This window comes from Astatotilapia calliptera, chromosome 16 (assembly GCF_900246225.1).
Source record: "Astatotilapia calliptera chromosome 16, fAstCal1.2, whole genome shotgun sequence".
NCBI lineage: Eukaryota > Metazoa > Chordata > Actinopteri > Cichliformes > Cichlidae > Astatotilapia > Astatotilapia calliptera.
In genome coordinates, this window is record NC_039317.1 from 7,431,464 (window position 1) to 7,453,358 (window position 21,895).

The window sequence follows — 21,895 nt, forward strand, 5'->3', positions numbered from 1 at the left end:
AACAATAAGCAACCCAGCACTTTTCAAACTAAATGCCTATTATGTTGCTCCCCACTTGCAGTGTTAATTATCCTAATGCCAGCTCAACATCTTATGGTACCTGTGCAGAAATATGGATCTCTAGGTTAAGTCTCTGGACTAAGAAAAGGCTGAAAGTGAAAGCTAAATTATGAGAGAGCTGTTTCAAAGTTGCTGCTTGTGTATTGTGGTTACTCACTGATGATGGATGTTGTTGTCAGCTTGCCCTTGTTCATACAATTAACAGAGCAGTAGGAGACCATGGTGCCACCTGCCCCGACGCTATGGAGTACCTCTCCCGTCTTAATCAGTGTTTTGCAAGACAGGCAGCTCTCAAGTTTACTGTGAGCCTGAGAGAGACAGGGAAAGCACCACAACTTAACAAGACATCGCTAACTGATCATGCTAACAGATACAAAATGTGGCAACAACAAAATGTTTTGAATGTTTGTAAACCTTCTGGGAAGCTAGCATCTTAGACTTCTGATGAACGCTTTCAACAGTCCACATGTTTGTTTTGAGATCCATTTCCCACCGTTTGGCCCAGAGATTAGAACTATTACTGAAACTTGCAGTGATGACCTCAGGCTGTAAAACTACTCACTGGTTTTCTTAATAAAATGAATGTTTAACCTTTGAAAGACAAAAAGAACAATATGTTCACAAATGTTGTGAAAATGGAACTGAATACTTGAGACTATGCCATTTGCCTTGTTATTCATTTGTAAGAAAAGTTTGACATTTTTTGAAAAAACAAACAAAAACAAACATTAACACAATGGCAGAATAGTAAGGTTTGGCAGATCTCAGGGTCATTCTCATTCACTCATTTGTTGTGGATTTATCCTTCAGTGGGACACCAACACTGAACCCCTACAATGTAATCTATAGTGTAATCTGACTTGCACCTCCCTAGAACAATAACTACGCACGGCGTTGACGCAGCCTGCAACGATTGTGACTGGTTGGTTCAGTACTGTTGAGTCCTTGGGTGCTTTTCCAGCTACTTTTTTGCCACAGTTTTTGATTTTATCAATAAGAGAATATCACAATCATCTCATGCTAATCATAGCATTAATATACACTCACAAATGTCAACAAAATCAGAAACTCAGAATGAACATGAGGGAAAAAAGAAGTGAAAAAAAAAAAACCAAAAAACTTTAGGACCCAAAAAAATGATGGAAAACAAGGAGCAAGGATCCAGGGGGGAAAGAAGACCGGGCATTTTATTTGTTTCTATTGTGTGGCACCGCATGTAAAAACACTGGGACACAATCATATGGTAATTAACACATAATGCACCAGCACAAGCATAAATAAACGTCCACCACTTACGTGGGTTAAATCATAGACTCACAAAGATTCCCCAAAGGAGTCTAAATCAGGCCTCAGGTGGGGATGCTGCCTGAGTAAAGGCATGTAGGAGGCAGGACGCACAAATCTTCTGCAAGATTAACTGGACATCACACACTTTGTATTAAGGAGTTGGAAAATTAAAATCTGTTTAAATATTTGCTATATACACAGCTCAGCTGGTTCAGGAATCCCCTGCATGTAGGGATGGGTTCCCACTGTTTCAATTCCTTGGAATTGTTTGCCATTTTTGCAAACTATTCCCTTATCGATTCCAGTCGCCCCAAATGACGTCACCACGTTGCGGAGCGTCATTTACCTGGCAGGAAACATGGTACCTAAGCGGCTCAAACACTCAAAAGTTTGGTTATACTTTACGAGAACGGATAACAACAGGACAACTTGCAATACTTGCAAAGTAGATATTTCATTTAAGGGAGGAAACACTACGAATATGCAAAAGCATTTGCTCACAAAACACGCGATGACCTTAAATGAATGTCGTGTTTTTAATTCCGCTCCGGGTTCGTGAATCTCAACCCAGCAGCAGCGGTAACGTTTGTACGTCCTCTCCCGTTAACTCGGCAGGTAAATAATCAACTAACAGTGCATATTATGTTAGCGCGATCTGCCTTATTACAAGACCTGCCATTACTGTGCATTTAGGCGACCATGATGAGAGAGACAGAGTCTGGCTCACATGCTGGCAGTTCTTGCTGCAGTCTACTGGTAGCGTCTCCTTTCAGGCCAGGATAGACGAAAGTCACCGATCAGTGACTAATCACCTCAAGAATATTTCAAGGATAAAAGATCTGATGTCTCAACAGGACCTGGAAAAAACTAGTCCATGCATTCATCTTTAGTGATTACTGTAACAGCATCTTTACAGGTCTGACTAAAAAATCAGTCAGACAACTACAGCTCATTCAGAACTCTGCTGCTCGAGTCCTCACTAAGACCAAAAAAGTGGACCACATCAGTCCAGCTCTGAGGTCTTTACACTGGCTGCCTGTCCGTCAGAGGATAGACTTTAAAGTTCTGATGCTGGTCTATAAAGCTCTGAATGGTTTAGGACCAAAATACATCAATGACCTCCTGACCCAGTATGAACCTTCCAGATCCCTCAGGTCATCTGGATCCGGTCTTTTATCAGTTCCCAGAGTCAGAACCAGACACGGAGAAGCTGCATTCAGCTTTTATGCTCCTTATATCTGGAACAAACTCCCAGAAAGCCTCAGATCAGCTGAAACACTCAGTTTATTTAAATCCAGGTTGAAGACTCACCTATTCTCAGCTGCATTTGAATAAAGCACCAAACCACTGCTCATCTACAATCACGATGAACACCGGTGTACCACAAGGCTGTGTGATGAGCCCTTTCCTCTACTCCCTCTTCACCCACGACTGCAGACCTGCTGATGGTTCCAACACCATCATTAAGTTTGCAGATGACACCACGGTGATTGGCCTCATCAGTGACAACGATGAGGCCGCCTACAGGGAGGAGGTGGATCGTCTGGCTGAGTGGTGCGACACAAGCAACCTGCTGCTTAACACCGAGAAGACCAAGGAGCTCATCGTGGACTACAGGAGGAATGCTGACCCACATCCACTCATCCACATTAAGGGGACGGCTGTGGAGCGTGTGAGCAGCTTCAAGTTCCTGGGAGTCCACATCTCCGAGGATCTCACCTGGACGACCAACTGCTCCAAGCTGGTCAAGAAGGCTCACCAGCGCCTCTTCTTCTTGAGGACTCTGAGGAAGAACCACCTGTCCTCAGACATCCTGGTGAACTTCTATCGCTGCACCATCGAGAGCATCCTGACCAACTGTATAACAGTCTGGTACGGGAACTGCTCTGCCTCGGACCGGAAGGCGTTGCAGAGGGCCGTGAAAACTGCCACCACTTCCTGCCATAAATGACATCTACGGGAAGCGGTGTCTGAAAAGGGCTGGGAAAATCATCAAAGACCCCAGTCACCCATCACATGGACTCTTCACCCTCCTGCCCTCTGGGAGGCGCTACAGGAGCCTCCGGACTAAGACCACCAGGTACCGGAACAGCTTCTTCCTCACAGCTGTCAGACTCCTGAACTCTGCCTCCTGACATCTGACCCACGTTAAACTCATGGACAGAACATACACACACCCACAATGGACAACTGTACCCTCAAACACACAATAATAACATGGACTGAACCACCACTCACAACCACTAGCACTTTATATAGCCTCTGTAGAAATTATCCACACATCTCACTTATCTTAACTGCACTACTGTATAGTTCTGTATAAATAATCATTCTGTACAATACGATAATTTTAATTCTACAACTGTTTATAACTTGCATAGTTCCCATTTCTGTATAGCTGTATATCTCAGATTCCTGTAAAGTTATTTATTTCATATTCTGTATAGTTTTTCATATTTATATCCTGTTCATAGCCTGTACATAGCTTGTACTCACTACAGCCTGTACATACTTATAGTTATAGAATATTCACAACATACTTCATACTGTGTACATTATAACATACCATAATAGACCCATTTCTGTAATATACTTACATATCTATATTATTGCTAATATATATTGTAATATATCTATATCACTAAAGCACTTCTGGATGGATGCAAACTGCATTTCGTTGCCCTGTACCTGTGCATGTGCAATGACAATAAAGTTGAATTCTATTCTATTCAAATCCACACTTAAGCTTAAATTTCAAAACTTGCATTTAACTACTGATTTTATCTACTATTCTGATTTTATATACTGTTTTGTTTGTTTGTTTATTAGTTAGTTAGTTTGTTTGTTTGCTTTAATCAATTTTAAATCATGCTTTTTATTTGTTTTTGTTTCTAATGTCTCTGTAAAGCACTTTGAATCACCTTGTTGTTGAATTGTGCTATACAAATAAACTTGCCTTGCCTAAGTTTGTGGTAAAAGGCTTGCACCCATTTGCCACAGCAGATGATTTTCAGTAAGTGAATGTGTTTAATTGTAGGCAGGGACATTACTGGATATTCTTGTGTCATTGCTATAGAATATTTTATATTACACTTTGTTATTGCTACAGAAGAATATTGATTTTATTATTTTACATTTACAATTTTTTTCCCTGGGGACCCTGTGACACCCCATTGAAGAGCCGTAGGCTGGATCTCTTAAGATCTCACTGTTGGGTTTGTAAGGCCATGTTACTCCTAAATTTCTATCTTGTTCAAAGAGAAGATAAAACAAAGTTCTAAGCTAATCGACCTTAGTGTTCTCCTTTTTTTAAAAAGAATCGATAAAGAATCGAATCGTTAAACAGAATCGAAAATGGAATCGGAATCGTGAAAATCTTATCAATACCCATCCCTACCTGCATGTGTAAACAAAGCTTTAGTGGATTATATTCCACAGTTTCAAAGAACTGAAAATATGGACTTCAATTCTTACTCTAAAACAGACTTCTTAGTTGCATAAGAAAATTCACAATCTGTCTGATAAAGAAACAGTACAGCCCAGAATTGGACACACAGGCCTGTTATCTGCATGCTTTCTAACACTGACAGTGTCCAAGTGGTTTCCTGCAATTACTAGAGGAACGTCCAATAGGTTGCCGTTGCCAAGCAACAAATTAAATTTCAACCTGCAATTTTTCACAAACATTTCTCTCCAACATAATTCAGCTGTACAATGTTCAGGAAAAATGTATTAATAATTTTGAAAGCTTGAGGAGAAAAAAAACAGGTGGGCCGAGCACTGGCATGCTCTGCTTGGATACTAACATACAACACAACTGCAAGAAGGACAGACCTACATCTCTGACCTGCCATTTGGTTAACGGGTGACAGGCAAACAATGACAGCAGTTCCTGAATTTTCTAACTCTACAAAACAACACAAAGACAGAAACTCAAAAAATATCCTCCTAAGTATGTAAAATAAATATAGTAGAACTTTTGAAATGTACTCTAGAAATAATTGTGACATGACTTCATAAAATTCAGAAATCTCTAAAAGGGCTGGTGGTGTAAGACAAACTAAAAGCACCAGCGTTGCTTCTGTCTGCACTCCTCCTTCAAGCCATATGTGAAACATTTGATCATTCAAGCAGCCATTTTGCTTTCTGTACAAAATTTGTAGGACTGACTCACTCCAGCTTTCATTCATTTTGTGCCTCACTTGAATATGTATTGCTGACAGCACAGCAGTGTTACTTAAATACCAACTTCTTCTTTAAAAAAGGTGGATGAGTAATGCAGGATTTATACTTTTACATGGAATCTGCGACAGATGTACGTCATGACTGAAAACGCTTCTGAAACCCAACACCGTGACTTTACGTGCACCATCCTAGAAATGTAGCACACATACAGCACACTGAATCAGCCTGCAATGACTCAAAGTATTCTCTGCCATTTTTACATTTACAGTTATACTTCTCTTGGTGCCATTTTTTAAAATCTCCAAGAAGAGAATGGATCAACTCAAAAAGAGAACAGCTTCCTGTTTATCTGTGTGCATGTGTGTGTTGTACAAGTAAGAGTTTCACCACAGATAAATTAAAATTCCTCAAAGTTCTGGCCATCAAAGCAGCACCATGATGTCCTAAAATCCACTGAATAAAATAAAAGGATCACAGCTTTCCCACTGGCTCACCTGCTTGTACTCCCTGATGCAGTTCTGGCAGCAGAAGCGTTTCTGCTGACCGTCGACCAGAAGCGAGTGATTGGCTGATGCCCGGCTGGGAAGGTAGTCACCACATTGCTCACAGCAGTTCATGATCAGACCATTGGCCCTGCGGTAAACGTTGAAACATGCGTCGCTGCAGATCTTATGGGTCACAGTCTTAAAGCTAACCTCATGCCGGATCTGCAGACAGCAAAACATCAGAAGGATCAAGAAGAGATGTTCACATTTTAAATGACATTTCTCCTGGTTGGTGTGGGTCATACTTTGTTTCAACTAATTCTAATGGAGTTCTAGCTTTGCTGAAAACATCCAACAGTAAAAAAATAAATAAAATAAAATTAAAATAAAATAAATAAAATTTAAAAAAAAATACACAACTAAGATCTCCAACTTGTGTTGTTGAAATAATCAACAAAAAGATATGATAAATCCTGAATGCAGACTATAAAATCTAGTGGACTACTGTTAAACTAAGAACAGACAATGATGGTAGAGCGTTCAAAAACAATCCAGAAAGACATTTTTAAAAATATTTTTAACCGAAAAGTTTGTTTTTTGGATGTGATCGTTACGAGACTAAGAGAGGGGTGCAGAAAAGAAAGCAAGATGTGAAAGGCTAAGCTCACAAACAGCGAAGCCAGGCAAGAGAAAAATACTTAATGAAAGTGTGGTTAGGAGAAACATAATAAATCAGATAACGAGGGAGAGCGAAATTGTCATACCACCATTTCTGACTATGTTTATTAAGAGTCAAGGAAGAGGGGGGGCTGATAAAGTGCAACAGGATTCAAGCATGAAATATTTATTTATTCAAAACAAACACCCAAGCCAAGGATGTAAATAATGAAGGGATGTTGAAGCCCAGCACAACAAGAGCCGAGCCCTGAGGCTCCGTGTGTGTGTTAGCACCACATTACGGTCAAAGGCGTTTGGTTTTCTGATGCTTTTTTTCCCTTTTGCATGCTGCAGGAGCTTGCTTGTGGAGTTGAGAGTCCATCATCTATTTAGGTAAATGATGATGAAATTTACAGACCATGGATACTACAAAACACACACACAGACCTGAACCTTTCCACTGTGCAGGTGTACCTAACACTGCTGAGTCAGTGTAAAATTCATGTGTTTAACCCCAGTGTTACTTTGGTTTTACTCATTGCCACTGAATTATTTATTCCATTGTTGTCATCAGAACCCAGTGCTAAGAAAGTTAGACAGACTGACCTCCGTGTGCTTGCCGCAGACGGTGCATTTGGTTTTGAGGTTTGATTTGGGAGGATTTTGCTTGTTCTCATATGCGCCTAAGCAGCCAGTGCTGCAGAACTCCTGGAAAGACTCGCTGGAGTCGACCTGGGCCACAATGGTACCCTTCATGTTTGTGATGTCCCTGGAAAACAAACACAGAGGCTTTGTGAGGAAAACATCTCCAGAGAATGTGGATTAGATAGCATAATAAAAGCTGTGCTCATTCATGTTTATGACAACTGGAAATAAGATTTTTTTTTTTTTTTTAAACCTTCGCTTTCAATAAACTCTGTTGTTGCAACTTTACTCTTTTTTAATGAACTCCAAATGCACTGTATAATCGTAAATCCTAAATATAAAATATCTCCTTCAACGTCAGACTTACTTTTTGCACATGGTGCAGCTCTTCTTGGGGGCAGGTTTGTGTGAGAAGGCAGACAGACAGGTGGTGGAGCAGAAAAGGTGTGTGGAGCCTTTACGCTGGTAGGCTGTTTGGCCTTTTTTCAGAGGCTTTTTACAGTTTGCACAGGTCACCTGGAACGAGCAAACATAGTAATGATTGAGCTGCAGGAAGTAACGAATACAGGGAAAGGGTCTTAAAAATTTCTAAAGAAAGTTTCAGTGCACTGTTTGCATAAATTATGTACAGCATGTAGTAGGAAGTGGGTAGCAGATTAGATTAACATACTTAAATATGTTTATACTTAAATCATACTTTTACTAAAAATATAAAAAGGGTAGACACAAAAAGTAAACACTCTGCTTCAATCCTGGATTTAAATTCTGAAATGTAAAATTTTCCAGATCGTTTGCACTATAACTAACGCAATTACACAGGACTTGAATGACCACAGTGGATCACCTTGACTGTCCTGGGCTGTGGCTGGGAGCCTGAGGAGGAAGTAGTTGAGGAAGACTGGCCTGGAGGTTTGGGCAGCGAAGTGGCTGGTGATGGAGAGTCCACCCCTGTCTGTTTTTGGTTGCGGGGGACTGAAGCTGACTGAGAAATCCAAGAATCTGCAGGGAAAGATGGAAAGAAAGTTACCTGGAATGTTTTTTAAAATTGTATATAAATATATATAATGCTATGTCTGCACTAAACATTGATCTGCTATACAGACATGAAACAATGACAACAATAATTTTAAGTAAATAAAGAAATAAACCTCCAGAAGTCATATTTAGAGGACTAGCTCCTGACAACAGCACCATCTAGAGTCTACATGGAGGTTGACAGGAACTGCCAAAAGGCTGGCATATAAACTCAAGTCCAGAAAGTGTATGATGAGCAAACACCAAACTTCCTGTAGATCTGCAATATCGCACATTTTGTTTAAGCACCAAATTTTTCAAAAAGTAAAAGAGTGGAGGGGGAGCTGTTAGTCAAGGATTTTAAAACTAATTTAATCAATTCTTACAATCACAGCCTAAACAAAGATTCCATCAAAAGCATGCTTTTGATTGGTCAAATCAATGCTTTGCTGAATGACACACTGTGCTGTTACAGAAGTCGAGCTGTGTTAAACTTTCAGTCAGACGGATCTGAGTTTGAGGAAATCATATTAGACAATACATAAAGAAATGCAGGCTGACCAACAATCTAACTGTCTTTCTGGTAATTCCAACTGAGAAAGGTTTGATGCTAATTTACATAAGGTTTACATATGAAAACACAGTAAGTGTGTTCACATGGACACTGTTATCCAGGTTATCAAGCTGTTGTATGGGTATGACTACTGTCTGCCGCATGTGCTGGTGTCTGCAAAACTTAAACACAAAATCCACACCATGACATTCATGGAACCATTTAATTAGAAAGATTCGTTGTGGCTGTTGACCTGACATTATCCTGTGACCCGTCTAAACAGATAAGGACATTTTTCTCCCACCTATGTATTATTTAATTCCATCATTAGTTAAGAGATCGACGATCTCTTAAGTTAGGAGTTAAAATGACTACAGAAACAGAAAACAGCATCACCAATCTGAATAAAATCCACCTGAACACAAAAGTTGTCTAAAGTTTCTGGCCAAAGATATTAATCTGCACCTGACTGACTCTAGGATTGTGATTATATTAATTGTCAACGAGACATCCAGCACCCATTTTCTTTTTTTATTTGAATTAGTATGAGCAACCCTCCATTCAAAATGAGTTGGTCATTAAGAACAGAGCTAAAGAGCGATTTCAAGGCAAAGTATTGAAACACAACAACTTCTCCAAACCCCACACACACACACACACACACACACACACACACACACACACACACACACACACACACACACACACACACACACACACACACACACACACACACACACACACACACACACACACACACACACACACACACCATGTCGTAACCAAATCCAAACATCACATTCCTTTTATGCCAATTTCAGCATTTTAACATGAGAAAAATGTTATGTTCCTACCTGCTCTATTGTGTGTGCCCATGTCCCCATTCTGTACCAGTTGGCCCATGGGACCTGAGCCCCGCCCAGGGTTAAAGGAGGCAGTTGGTCGACCAGATGGGGTGTCAGGATTCAGGCTGAACGTATTGTGGATCTGTAGACCATTTTCTTCCACCTGGCCCTCACCTGCCTAAAAACACAAGTTAGTTATGTTAGTGTCAAAATATTAGAAACAAGGTGATGAGGAGGGAAAACTTAACACACGCGGGTGTCATATTCACTGCGATACACAAAACCAAAACTGAATCCAACTACATCAACTAGAGTAACTGCTGATGCATCTGATAAGTAGATACTGGCATAGCAGCTCGCTCAGGTGTCATTACAAAGAAATCATTATTTTCTTTGCCAAGAATAAAACCGCTGTGCCAAAAAGGAAAAAAAACAAACACCTGCCTTCACCAACATTTACTAGTAGACATCATAAAAAGTCGGCACTAAAAATTAGGTGGAAGCAAAAAAATAAATAAAACTGAATTATACTAAATATTTAAAAAACAAAACATGAAAACATAATGAAAACTTCGACAGCAACGAAAAAAAAAAAAAAAAGTTGTGGGTGTTCTTACTGCTGCGACAGCTGCTGCTCCTCCTTGCAGTGATGTCACAGAGGTTATCATCAGGTTCATGTCTGGCTGAGCATCCTCTGGATGTGGAGGGGAATTTACTGTGGAGCCTCCTTTCTGGCTAGCAGACCCTAATGTAGTGACACTGGCTATCCTGATCTCAGAATCTGGCTCAGTGCTACTGAGTGCACCTGGGGAGTGGGATGCAGATGTGCCTTCAGGAGGCACCGGAGTGGACGAGGATGTGTCTCTCTGTTCAGAGTCCTCCTCGTCGTCAATGACAATAGGCTCGGTTGTTGTGGTTGGAGGCTTCAGCGGTGCTGCTGCTGTAGATGCGTTGGAAGACGCAGGAGAGCCGGGGGTCTTTGCTGCTGTGGACGTGTCTACAGTTGCCACAGCAGCTGCCAGCTCTGGGCAGTCTGTGCTGGGCGTGTCTTGGGAGAGGGTTGTGGCAGAAGGCTGGGGAGCTTCCTCCCCTACAAGAACCACATCATCATCATTGTCCTCTGTGCCACCCTCCTTTGTGGCTCCATCTTCCGTTACCATGGAAACTGCCTCACTAGACTCTTCGGAAGGAGGCGTGGGGTTTTGCTGGGGAGAGGGAGTGGCATCCATGGGCTCCACCCGCTCCCCTACATCTTCTGCCACGACAGGGTTTGGTTCCGACTCCCCGTCCATCACAAAGGCAACCACCTGACAACGCACACAAAAAGCCAGTTAGGAAACAGCTATGCAAAGTTGGCGTTACTAATTAGTTTAATGACGTCTGACAGCATTACAGGTAGTTCAGGTGTCCCTAGACGCAAGCTTCCCCCACACAGCCAACTGATGCCCTACAGCTGTAATAGTCATTGTTACAATCACCACCCTGCCTGTCTTTACTGGCTTGCTTTTGGCAGTTATATTTAATGGCTACTTCACCATTCACATCATCTAATAAAAAGAAAAAAGTCCGACCAGATTTTCCCTTCTGTGGGGCATTTTAGGTGAGCTCACTCTTTGAAATGCCCGCCTAAATGTCAACCACTTCCAGATGTGAGGCCTTCATTTCACAAATACAGCCATAACTTTGATGCTCTGCTTACATCCACAGCAAAATTGGATGCCTTGCTGATGCTGGGGCAGTGATGTGAATGTTTCCGCTGTGTTACTTCATTTAGGTCAAGAATGTCTGTGAGCACATTTGCCATCAAGATGGAAAAACTGCTACTCCAAGAAAACATAAAATAGAATAAAATAACTGCAAGAACACAAAAATTAATGACAAAAACATTTCAATCAATAATGGACCTGGTTAAGACTTTCCGTTAACTGGGTTTTCCTCAACAATGACTCACATTGCTCCTGAAAGAACAGGTCAAGGAGTTCATTTCAGAGCTCTTCAGCTGTACTAAACACAGAGGTTCAAATTTATCGATCAGTCTAACAATATGATAACTCCCATGACTTTTCTCTCCACTCAGATTCATTAAAAATCTGTTCATAGTTTAACAAAGCATGTAAACAGAGCAGTCTTTCTTGGTCTTAATCTACTACATTTTTTCCTAATGATTCTAATACTGTCAGAAGAGTATTTAAATGATAGGGATGTAGGCCGGTGAAGGGCTTTGTTCTCTACAGATAAACCTCTCTGGTTGCATTTACCACAAGAAAGCGGGAATCTAATGTTCAACACATGCAACGGCAGAGGTGACGTCTCCATGGGTGAGCATATGTGCCTGCCCAGCAACGGGGGCCCCTCCTCCTCACCATCACGCCTCTTCCTTTCATCCTCTTCTTCTCTCTTCCCGTTCCCTTAAGCTCCTTACCCAACTACAGGCAACTCTACTCCTCGTTTTCACCTGCTGCCTTTCACGTCTCTTCCGCCCTCCCTGCTTCTTACGCCTGTGTATCACTCAACACAGCTACTCTCTTGTTGTCCTTGGCAACCAGCGAAGCTACACCTTGGTTGCCGTGGTGATGGTAAAGCCCACCACCACCACAGGGACTTGTTTTGTGCACTACATCTGGGTGCTCTTGAGTTGACCAACACAACGTTTAAATGGTTGTGCGGTTCATGTGTGTGTCTCGTAAACTAAACGGCAGTGATGTACGTGCACGTAGTGTAAAAACATACAAACAAGTTAATTTGTTAACCATCTTACCCGATCCAAAAGAGAAGAAATAGGACAGAAAATGGAGTGATCTGAATGAGTGCCACATTCTGAATCAAATAATATTCAAGGCACTTTTGGGGAAGTCAGCAGTCTGTTGATCCCTCTCTGTCAAAATCTCCTTTTCATGTAACACAGCAGTGAGGGTGGCTGTAAGCCACATATCACATCACTGCTGACAGCTGCAGCACACACACACACACACGACACTAACAGATGCTCGCTCATAGACACACTTCTATGGTGACAATGATCTTTGTAGCTCTGCTAATTACGCCAACAGTTGCCCAGAAGAGGAAGCGCCTGAAAGCGCCTGAAAGCACCTGAACACACGATCTGAGTTGTAAAAGAGCTACAGAGGAAGCCAGACATCACTGTGGTGGCCATTTTGGTCTCAGCACTGTGGGGCGCATCAAATAAAACTCACAGCAGTACACAAGCATCTTTAAGGATGCAGGTAAATGACTGGGTTATTACAGTACATATGAAGAGAACTTTAGCTGTTGCCTCGTTAGCTTAATGAACAAACTGGTTTAGCAAGACTTCAGCATGAGCAGATTCGGCCCATATATATTTACCCTGGTTTTCCAGATTTTAAGCCCAGTATCAGAAATAGCAAAGGTGCTTAGCTGTGTGTCAAGGTCACCCTGACCTCCAAACATGCACCTAAAAACCAGTGACATCTCACAGCTTTGTATAGAAAACGTGCTCATAATTACCGCTTTAACTGTTTGAATGGATCCAGATCAATATAGGCCTTTTAACACCAACACCAATACAGATTTTAAAATCTGATATATCAGTCAAGAGTTTTCTTTCAGACACATGAAACATAAATATTTGTTATTAGAGTTAAACTTGCTTCATTGTATACCTCTCTGATGGACAAACTATGCAACATGAACACTCATGACATGGTTAAAGAGTGGTTTTATCCACAGTTATAAATACCAGTACAGATGTATTGATAAATCACCAATATCCAATTTTTAAATATTGGCACTGAAAACTCTTTCACTGCAATGTGTGGCTTTTTTCCTTGTTATTTGATGTCAGCTTAAGGTGACAAAAGGTCATAAATATACCGCAAATGTTGAATTAGTTTTTAACAACGATTCACGGGTGCTCTCAACTTGGAGAGCAACAGGTGTAGATTCAACAAAAGGCATGGTTCATTCTTACAAACAGTAAGACACTTAAGCGAAGACCTGAGACCTAAGAGGCTACCGCAGAAAACATGTGTGTATGTTCGGAAGTGGACAGAACATTAGGAAGAAAAAATATAATTAGATAAATAAAACAACAAAACTCAAACTCTGTGGCCTTGTTAAGAAAAAACACCTTTTAAATAAGTGTTTGGCACAGCGGTGGAGTCATTAACACTTTAACATGTTATGTTTTCAGGTTGTGTCACTTTTCACACAGTTTTTCAGTCAACATACCAGCTCCTTGGCTTTAATGTTCCCACAGGACAGCTGTGAAGTAAAGCACTCCATTTGGACATATCTTCCAAAGTTTGTGGCTGCAGTTATGTCCTGCCCAAGAGACAGACAAAAGCAAAACTAAACAACTTCCAAACTGCAGACTTCTGGTTGGCAAAAGTGCTTCTGGTGCTTTATTTGTTCATATATCTATTGCAGTGATGAGCTTATCCCAGCCATTAAAAGGCTGTTGTTGGCTGCAACTAAAGATTATTTTGGTAGGTAACTACTCTGCCAATTTTTCCTCCATTAGTCAATAACTACTTCAATAACTCCTCTCTGCTTCCTGTGGGCAAACCTCCTATTCTAGGCTCCAGTGCCACATCTGCTCAAGTCTGCCCACCTGTGACTATCACCATGTAGTCTCATCCCATAGGAAATTAAAATAATGACCCAGGAAACATGAATTTGAAAATAATCAAATGTCTGTTTAATAATACTCAAACCATCAGAATAAAAATTAAATAAATAAGAAATATTAAGTCACACAAGTGTTAGTAGTACTTAAAATAAAGAAAATTTCAAATAGGAAACTAAAAAAGGCTTCTGTCCATAAGTTGAAGTAAAGCTTCAAATGAAATCAAAAATATTTTATTTTCCATTCCAAAATAACAAGTTTCCAAAGTTTACAGATGATTCAGTTCATGAATTCATGATTGCAGTGAACATCCTCTGGAGTAAGGCTTTCTTTTATCCTTGAGATGATGTTCCCAGCTGCTGATAACCATGCTAAAGATGACTCTGTCATGACTTTAGCCATTTGAAAGGTGCATTTGCCTCTTTACAGGACAAACTCATCTATACACCTGTGCTTAATACTAGTAAAACAGAACAAAACAGAATGAGAAAAGACAGTTACTAATCACAAATTTGGTTTTATATTTTATATAGAAATATATAAAAACTAGGAGGCAGTGTAGCTACTCCTGATTAATGGTTTGATATTGCATTTGACTCATTAGTTAACAAAACTAAAAAGGTGTTTGCTTAGCAAGTATCATCCTGAGAGGTTTTCAACAGGCAAGCTAACATAAAAATTACTTTACAAACATAAATATTACTATTCAGACATTATCATAAACATGGTATCAATGCGCGCCCTGACTTAACTCTCTAAAACTGACCCATCCAGAGCTGACGTCACAGCTCTAGGGTGCCAGCGTTTTAAATGCTTTTGCGTTGCATTAATGCTGTCGTGGAAGGAATGCTCTGCTTTCCACAGTCTGCATTCAACTTTGTTTTCTTTGAAATGCTTTCACATTTTTTAATAAAATCAGTTTCCATTTTCTTCCATCCTCCCGTTTTGTGGGTTGCACTACGTTCTTCTTCTCCATTAGTTCTGACTCCAGTCTCGACAGACAATAGAGGCGTTACTGCCCCCATATGTTCCTGTAATTGACTGCAGTTACAAAAACGCATTTACGTGGTATTAGTATACGACGGGTTGACAATAAAAGTCAGCAATTATGCCGACAAATCACTGCAGGCCTACTTGCTATCTGGTTAGCTGGCGTTGCACAAGAGGCTGTTCAGCAGTGTAAATTTGTAGAATTCCAATTATAGCGTTTGGGCATGCATGTCACGAATGGAACCGGGTCACCAGTTCTTACTGATGATGTGACTACTGATAGAAGTAACAGTGTACAATGCTATAAGCCTGCTCCGTTTCAACCAAATGCTAATCTCTGTAATAAGATTTGCATTTGGTTGAATTCATGTGCAGAAAAAGTAGGAAAAGGGAAGAGGACTACTGGGTGTTTGAAGCTTTCTGATATCCATTTGTAGTGAACGTAGGAACCCCTGGTACTGGGTATTAGCTGGCTACACCAGAAGCCCCCCTCCCCCAAAAATTGGCTGCTGCTTCAAGAGGCCCAATTAGCAGACGTGTCATTGAGTTAAACAATTGATCAAATGCTCCAAAACTGATTGGACAAAGAATCACGATAAAGAAGTACGATGACACAAAATATACAAGAAGGATCCAAAAGCTGCATAAGACAAAGATGTAAAATTTTCTCAAATGAGTTAGTCCTCTGACCTTTACCCATCTCAGCCGGCTGTTAACATACTGAAGATGAAAATTATTTGAGGAAGGCCAAAATAACAGAAGCTACTGAAGGTGGTTGTAGTTTAGGCCCAGAAAAGCTTCTTATCAATAAGAAGCCCACTAATAGATGCACAAATGCAAGGGTAGCATTGGCTGGAAGACACAATGTGATTTCTGATCAGGGACATATCACAAGGGTCACCAAACCAGTGACCAGACTCAAGAACACATCGATGAAATTAAGATCAACCTGTACTAGAATGATGGCAGATAAAAGTAGTGAGAAGCCACGGAACAGATGACAATCTGAAGTGAAAAATGGTGGAGGCAGTGTAATGTAAGAGCATGCACGGCTTTCAGTAGCAATGTGTGACCAGTCTTCCCTGAAGATGTGACAGAACACAGAAGCAGCCAGATGACGTTTACTGGGATACAGTGCTGCTCAGATTCAGCCAAATTCAGTAAAGTTGATGGATAGTGCTTCACAGTAACACTCTCCAATGACCCAAGACATACTAAGAAAGCTGGAGTTATGGATGTGGAATATTCTGTAATAACCAATTCATTCACCTGATGTCAACCCAAGCAAGCTGTACTTCAACTTGCTGTAGACAAAACTAAAGGTGGAAAGCTCTACGAACAAACAGGAACTGAAGACAGCTGCAGCAAAGGCCACGATAGAGGAGGAGGAAACTTCTTGTTTGGTGATGGCTCCAGAATTCAGGTGGTTTCTCTCTGCAAAGGATACTCAAAGTATCAAACATGAAACCCATCTGTGGGGTTATGTTTAAAGGGAACCCCGACTATTATGACAAGTTACTCTAAATATGTTACAAATTATTTTTGTTATTCATTAAATCTTTGGTGTTTAAAACTATTTTGGAGCCATGGGAGTAGCCATGTTTTTTCGCACACAATGCATTCTGGGACGATGACGTGTATTGGTTGTCGGTAGTATAGGTGCTTTCGTTCAGCTAACCTGTTTTGGTTTTTAAAGTGTAGCAACCGTATTAATTAACTTGCCTATTAGTGACCTGGTTACGACTTGGTAGACCAGCACTATCCGGTCTTTTGGTCTGGCGTTATTAGCCATATCTGAGCCCAAACTCCGCTGCAAAAGTCAAAGGATCACTGCAGCATTACTAAGAGTTGAAAAACTGTCTAAATTTGTTCATCTGTAATAAAATGATCAGTGTGGCTGCTCTGCCAGGTGTAACAATTACGTGGCATCCATGAAAATGGGATTTATGACATTTAACTGAGTTAGAAGCTAGCAGGGAGTTAGCTTGCTAGCTTCCATCTAAATATAATTTACCATGTTCTGACTGAGAGATTTTTTTTATCAAATTAAAACGTACAGCTCTGCTATCACTTCCAACATAAATAATGACAGGAAAGTAAACAGCAGTGACGTTTGTAGAGTTACTGAAGTTGGGCTAGCTTGTATATAATGATGTGCTACGTGATCGCTAGCACGACAAGCTATGTTAGCATAACATAAACAGTAAAGCTGGAGGACGAACGCTAACGAATGGAAGACTTTTTTCCACTCGATAAAAGTTAATATGAGGGTTCCCAATGGTTAGGGGTAAATGGCAAGATCCTGTAAATGGACCAAACGTCAGTCAGGAGAACCACTGAGATAATCCATCCACAATATAAGGGCTGGGCTAGTTACATCGTAAGGGTTTAAAAACTGAGCTTTAAAATGATTAGCAGTAATAAAAACCGTGAGAAGCCGGCAGTGATCACTGACTGTTTTTAGGAGATTGTATCTTGTTCGATTTAATCTCAACAAGGCATTAAAACATGTTAAAAACACAGTCTTATTAAATGCAGACTACTTTGGGCCCGCAAGCAGGATTCACAATGTTATCACTTAAAGACCGGATACCGGTCATGGAGGCTGACAAGTGCTGCCCAAAGAACATCTGGATTAAGACATACGGCTTCAAAAGGTTTTGGTACTTTACAACAAACGCTCTCAGTCGCCGTTGCCATTGGCAAGCAGTAGCCACATAGACACCAGTAGTTTTCCCTCACTCTCTCGTCCTCGTCTGACGGATTGTTTTCATCTTCACCTAAACTAAGTGGTGGTTGACTATTTTCATGCTCTCTCTCGGTTTGCTCTGGTTCAAACTGGAAATGCTGAACAGAAGCCATTTCCAGTGCGCTGCTAACTGTGAACTGGATGCGGTGCAACCGTATGACCTCACTACCCAGAGTGCATTGAGAAATAAATAACAATGGCAACCTACTGGTAAATCGGTTTTATATAAAATGTGCTTAAAAGGAAAACATTTGGTGTATTTTAATACCACATATGTTTTATTGAAAGCACAGTACATATTTTAGTGCAAACATGTCTTAATAGCCGGGGTTTCCTTTAATTTTCCACTTACATTTGAGCCAGAGAAAATGTGTTGGGCTTCTGTCACATTGTAAGGAAAGACTAGTCATCCATTGCTACTGGGAGCCATGCATGCTCATAGAATATCCTGCCTCTACCACATTTTACATTGACAATACATCTCTATGAAAGTTGAATTATTAAATTTGGTCAAATATTAAGGGCCTCAACAGTATATTGGTGCTGAAATTAAAAAAAATGCTTGACCTGATTTTCAAATAAAGTTAATTTAACTATCGTTTTCAATTCTCTTAGCACCATATCCAGCACGTGAGACACATGGTCGTGATGTGGAGTCAAGCAGTGCGCTCACGTCAAGTTTCCAACTAAGTCAGGAAATTGGCTGCAGGATAATTAACAAAGACTGACCCCATCCCATGTCTTCCCAAGATTTTTAAGCAGATTACTAGCAAAAAAACAAAAAATCATTTTCTTTTGCCAAATTTCTTCATAACTAAAAAGTGACAAAATGAATAATAAAAAAAGTTAAAACATTCCCGCTACAAATTCTCAGTCTGCTCTGATGCTTTCAAATACCCGTTTTTTTCCAGCCAGACTGCTATTTTGCGTTACAAATGACTAAAGCGATTTCATGCTTATTTAAACTGTACTTCTTCATTGCAGGTATTTTCCAAGCAGAGAGAAGACGAAGAAAAATTTCAATATGCAAAAATGGGCTGCATATCTGTCCTATACTTTCTATCAAAGTACAAAGACTCTCTGATAACTGTATGCTTGGTAGAGAAATATAGGAGTTCACATTGTTAAATGCCACGGCTGCAAACTCAGCAGTCATTATATCAGAGGTGTATATGTTTGCTGCTAATAAAGAGCTGCTCCACTGTAGAGCACTAGTGCCGAATAAGGAACACTTACTTGCTGTGACCATGTGACAGGAAGTACAAGGCAAAACAGAATGACATTCAAGATCAATACAATATGCTTGACTGTTCAAAAGAAGGATTGAATTCCAAGTCACTGACTTACTATAATTAGGTTCTTCCTTTAGAAGCGACAACCCAAGCTAATGTATATAAACACAACCTGCGCTAAGGCAATAACATGTCCGTAACCATGGTGTTAACTGGAGTCCAAATACTAGCCAGGAGACCCAAAGGAACCCACTCCCCCATTTGCAAGACCTCCCAAAAGCAAAGCAAAGCTGAGCTGCAGATAGATGCTTCATGCTTTTCTGGCCTGATATTCCACCAACAGAGAAATCTATGTGCAAAGCAACTCAATAGTGCTCTGAGGGGGGGGGGGATAGCCTGGTCTAGACTCAGTTCAGACTGCAATGCAGAGCTACGAGACAGCCTGCATTCACGTGGATGAGATGAAAACGAGGACCCAGCATTAATGAGCTCTGACATGCAACCTTGACTCCCAACGTCAACACCAGGTGAACGGAGAGGTGGGATGGCGCTGTGGCCGAGCCTGCCTCCATGCAACACACACACACACACACCTCAACAAGACTAGCAGTTTAAAGCAACGCCTGCGCCACATCACCACCCCACAGAGGTGCTCGTCTACCTTTCCAACTGCATCAGTTTGCGCATGAAGCCACAGAAGTTGACATTTTCCCCCGTCTCTCCCCCCAAGCAGGTCACAAGGTGGAGATGTGATAGCTGTTTGCGCCAGTATTTGCGCAGACAACAGCCGATTAATAAAATATTCAAATTAAACGCCTGGGATTATTATATAAGACTTATGTCACTGAGAAGTGATGCGTAATGCGCAGCCATCAGAGCATCCCCAAGCCAGCTGATGGGCTAAAAAAAATACACAACACAAAATCAAATGGTCCATTCCGTTTACCTGAATGCAAAACTAAACCCTGCTATACACAGCTGTAGAGACCTCCTGTGAATTATTAGAAAACACCCAATGAAGGACAGGCTGTACGAAGCCTTCGGGGGCCGCCGGAGTCCCACTGGTCGTGCCCTTGATTATCAACACCGCTTGGAAGGACCACCACAGCACAAAATCCGGCCCGTGCCCCCGGCTACAGCGGCGACTATCACTCGACCCCGAAATAGCTTCCATTTCTCTTCCCCGGCATTTATATTTAACAAACTTGGCAATAAAAAGCAGATCCAAAACTTTGATCAGTGAGAATAAACGGAACCAGCACTACCTGAGCTGCGCAGCTCTTCCATAAATAACCTGGGAAAAAGGAGAGGCTAGACTGGCTTCCAAGTTGGGGTCCAGGAGAAACGTGGTTCAGGGTGTTCCGTTCCGCTCCCTCCCCTGCCCCTTCCTGCCGCAAACAGCCATTGGATTAGCGGCAGATCGAGGGGAGGAGAGCAGACACAGACTGCGCCATTGTTAAAATACCAACAAAAATCATTGCAACTTGCTCGCATATAACAGATTAAAATAGAAGCAAATGTTTATCAAGATGGGCTAATGCAGTGTGCCACTGACAAGCACAGTCCCCAACACCTAAAAAAAGGAAAAAGAAAACGTGTTTCCCCCCTTCCACAACCCCTGTTCTTGTCCAGATTATCTGCTCTATAGGCGCACACATGCCGGTGCCAGCGAAACAGACCCGGGTTTCGAATAAAAAGCCCGATTTCTGCGATACCTGTGACGATGGGGGTTTTAATTGGAAAGTTACCCTACGCGGAGTCCACCCTGGCGCAATCACTGGCAAAATATACTCGGCAACCGCAAGGGGCGCCCTACTCTCATATATCACATGAACTGGCTTCATTTGTGTCATGCGGTGGTAAACAAGACCCGGAGAAATTCTCTTATCGTGTTTTACGTGAGCATCCTGTGAGTTACCTAAACTGTAACTAGGTATGAACCCATTACTATAACAACCAGAGTAATTTTGTCCCCACCCCCCCACCACACACCTTCCTCCTCCCCCAGCGGAAAACAGCACTGCCTGCCGTCCGCCATTAGCCAACTGAACAATACTGAAGACTAGAGGCGGCAGTAGCTACAGCACGCAGAGACGGAGAGGACCAAATCTGTTAAAATTAACTGTTTATTCATCCCTTAATGAGTCTTCACGCCCCAGTGTGAGTACTGTGAAACTCTCCGGGCATCCGGCTAACCCCCCCGCACAAGTTCCCCAAACTTTGGCCAATTAGGCGTAAAAGTAGAATACGAAAAACGTCTGTGAAATTCGCTTACCGGAGTAGAGCTCAAAACGGTGTAGCGCCACTTTTGTGCCTTGACATTAATCCGCGGAAGCGCGTGCGCACAAGTTTATATCCAAGATCATCTACTGAGCAGAGCACTCACTACGCGTCAACAGCACGTTCACTCGCGTACAAAAACAGATATGAATTTCTGAGAACTCATTTATGGTTTGTGTTTACCTGCAACATATCTATTCACAGTTCTCAGTGAGACGGGATTCGGAGGAGTGATTTTATTAAGTCAGTAATTGTTACTCTGTGGACTCATGATAAATGTGAGGGAGGCCGAATGTTGTCTATTATA

The 21,895-nt window shown here is 41.3% G+C and overlaps 1 protein-coding gene across 3 annotated transcripts in view; it reads right to left on the minus strand.

Annotated features, from left to right (window-relative positions):
• zmym2 (zinc finger, MYM-type 2) overlaps positions 1–21,658 on the minus strand; it is a 34,313-nt gene extending 12,655 nt beyond the window's left edge. Inside the window, exons 1-9 of one of the 3 annotated variants that reach the window (XM_026144584.1) lie at positions 21,584–21,646; positions 13,941–14,033; positions 10,349–11,038; positions 9,741–9,909; positions 8,164–8,318; positions 7,687–7,835; positions 7,281–7,443; positions 6,027–6,239; positions 218–368 (exon numbers count right to left, since the gene is read on the minus strand). In XM_026144584.1, coding sequence (XP_026000369.1) covers positions 218–368; positions 6,027–6,239; positions 7,281–7,443; positions 7,687–7,835; positions 8,164–8,318; positions 9,741–9,909; positions 10,349–11,038; positions 13,941–13,994 — 1,744 coding nt within the window. In that variant the 5' untranslated portion in view covers positions 13,995–14,033; positions 21,584–21,646. Of the gene's footprint in view, positions 1–217; positions 369–6,026; positions 6,240–7,280; positions 7,444–7,686; positions 7,836–8,163; positions 8,319–9,740; positions 9,910–10,348; positions 11,039–13,940; positions 14,034–20,573; positions 21,150–21,583 lie in introns of those variants that run through there. The other 2 variants (XM_026144586.1, XM_026144587.1) reach the window with 2 other exon arrangements.
• Positions 21,659–21,895: the final 237 nt, after the last annotated feature.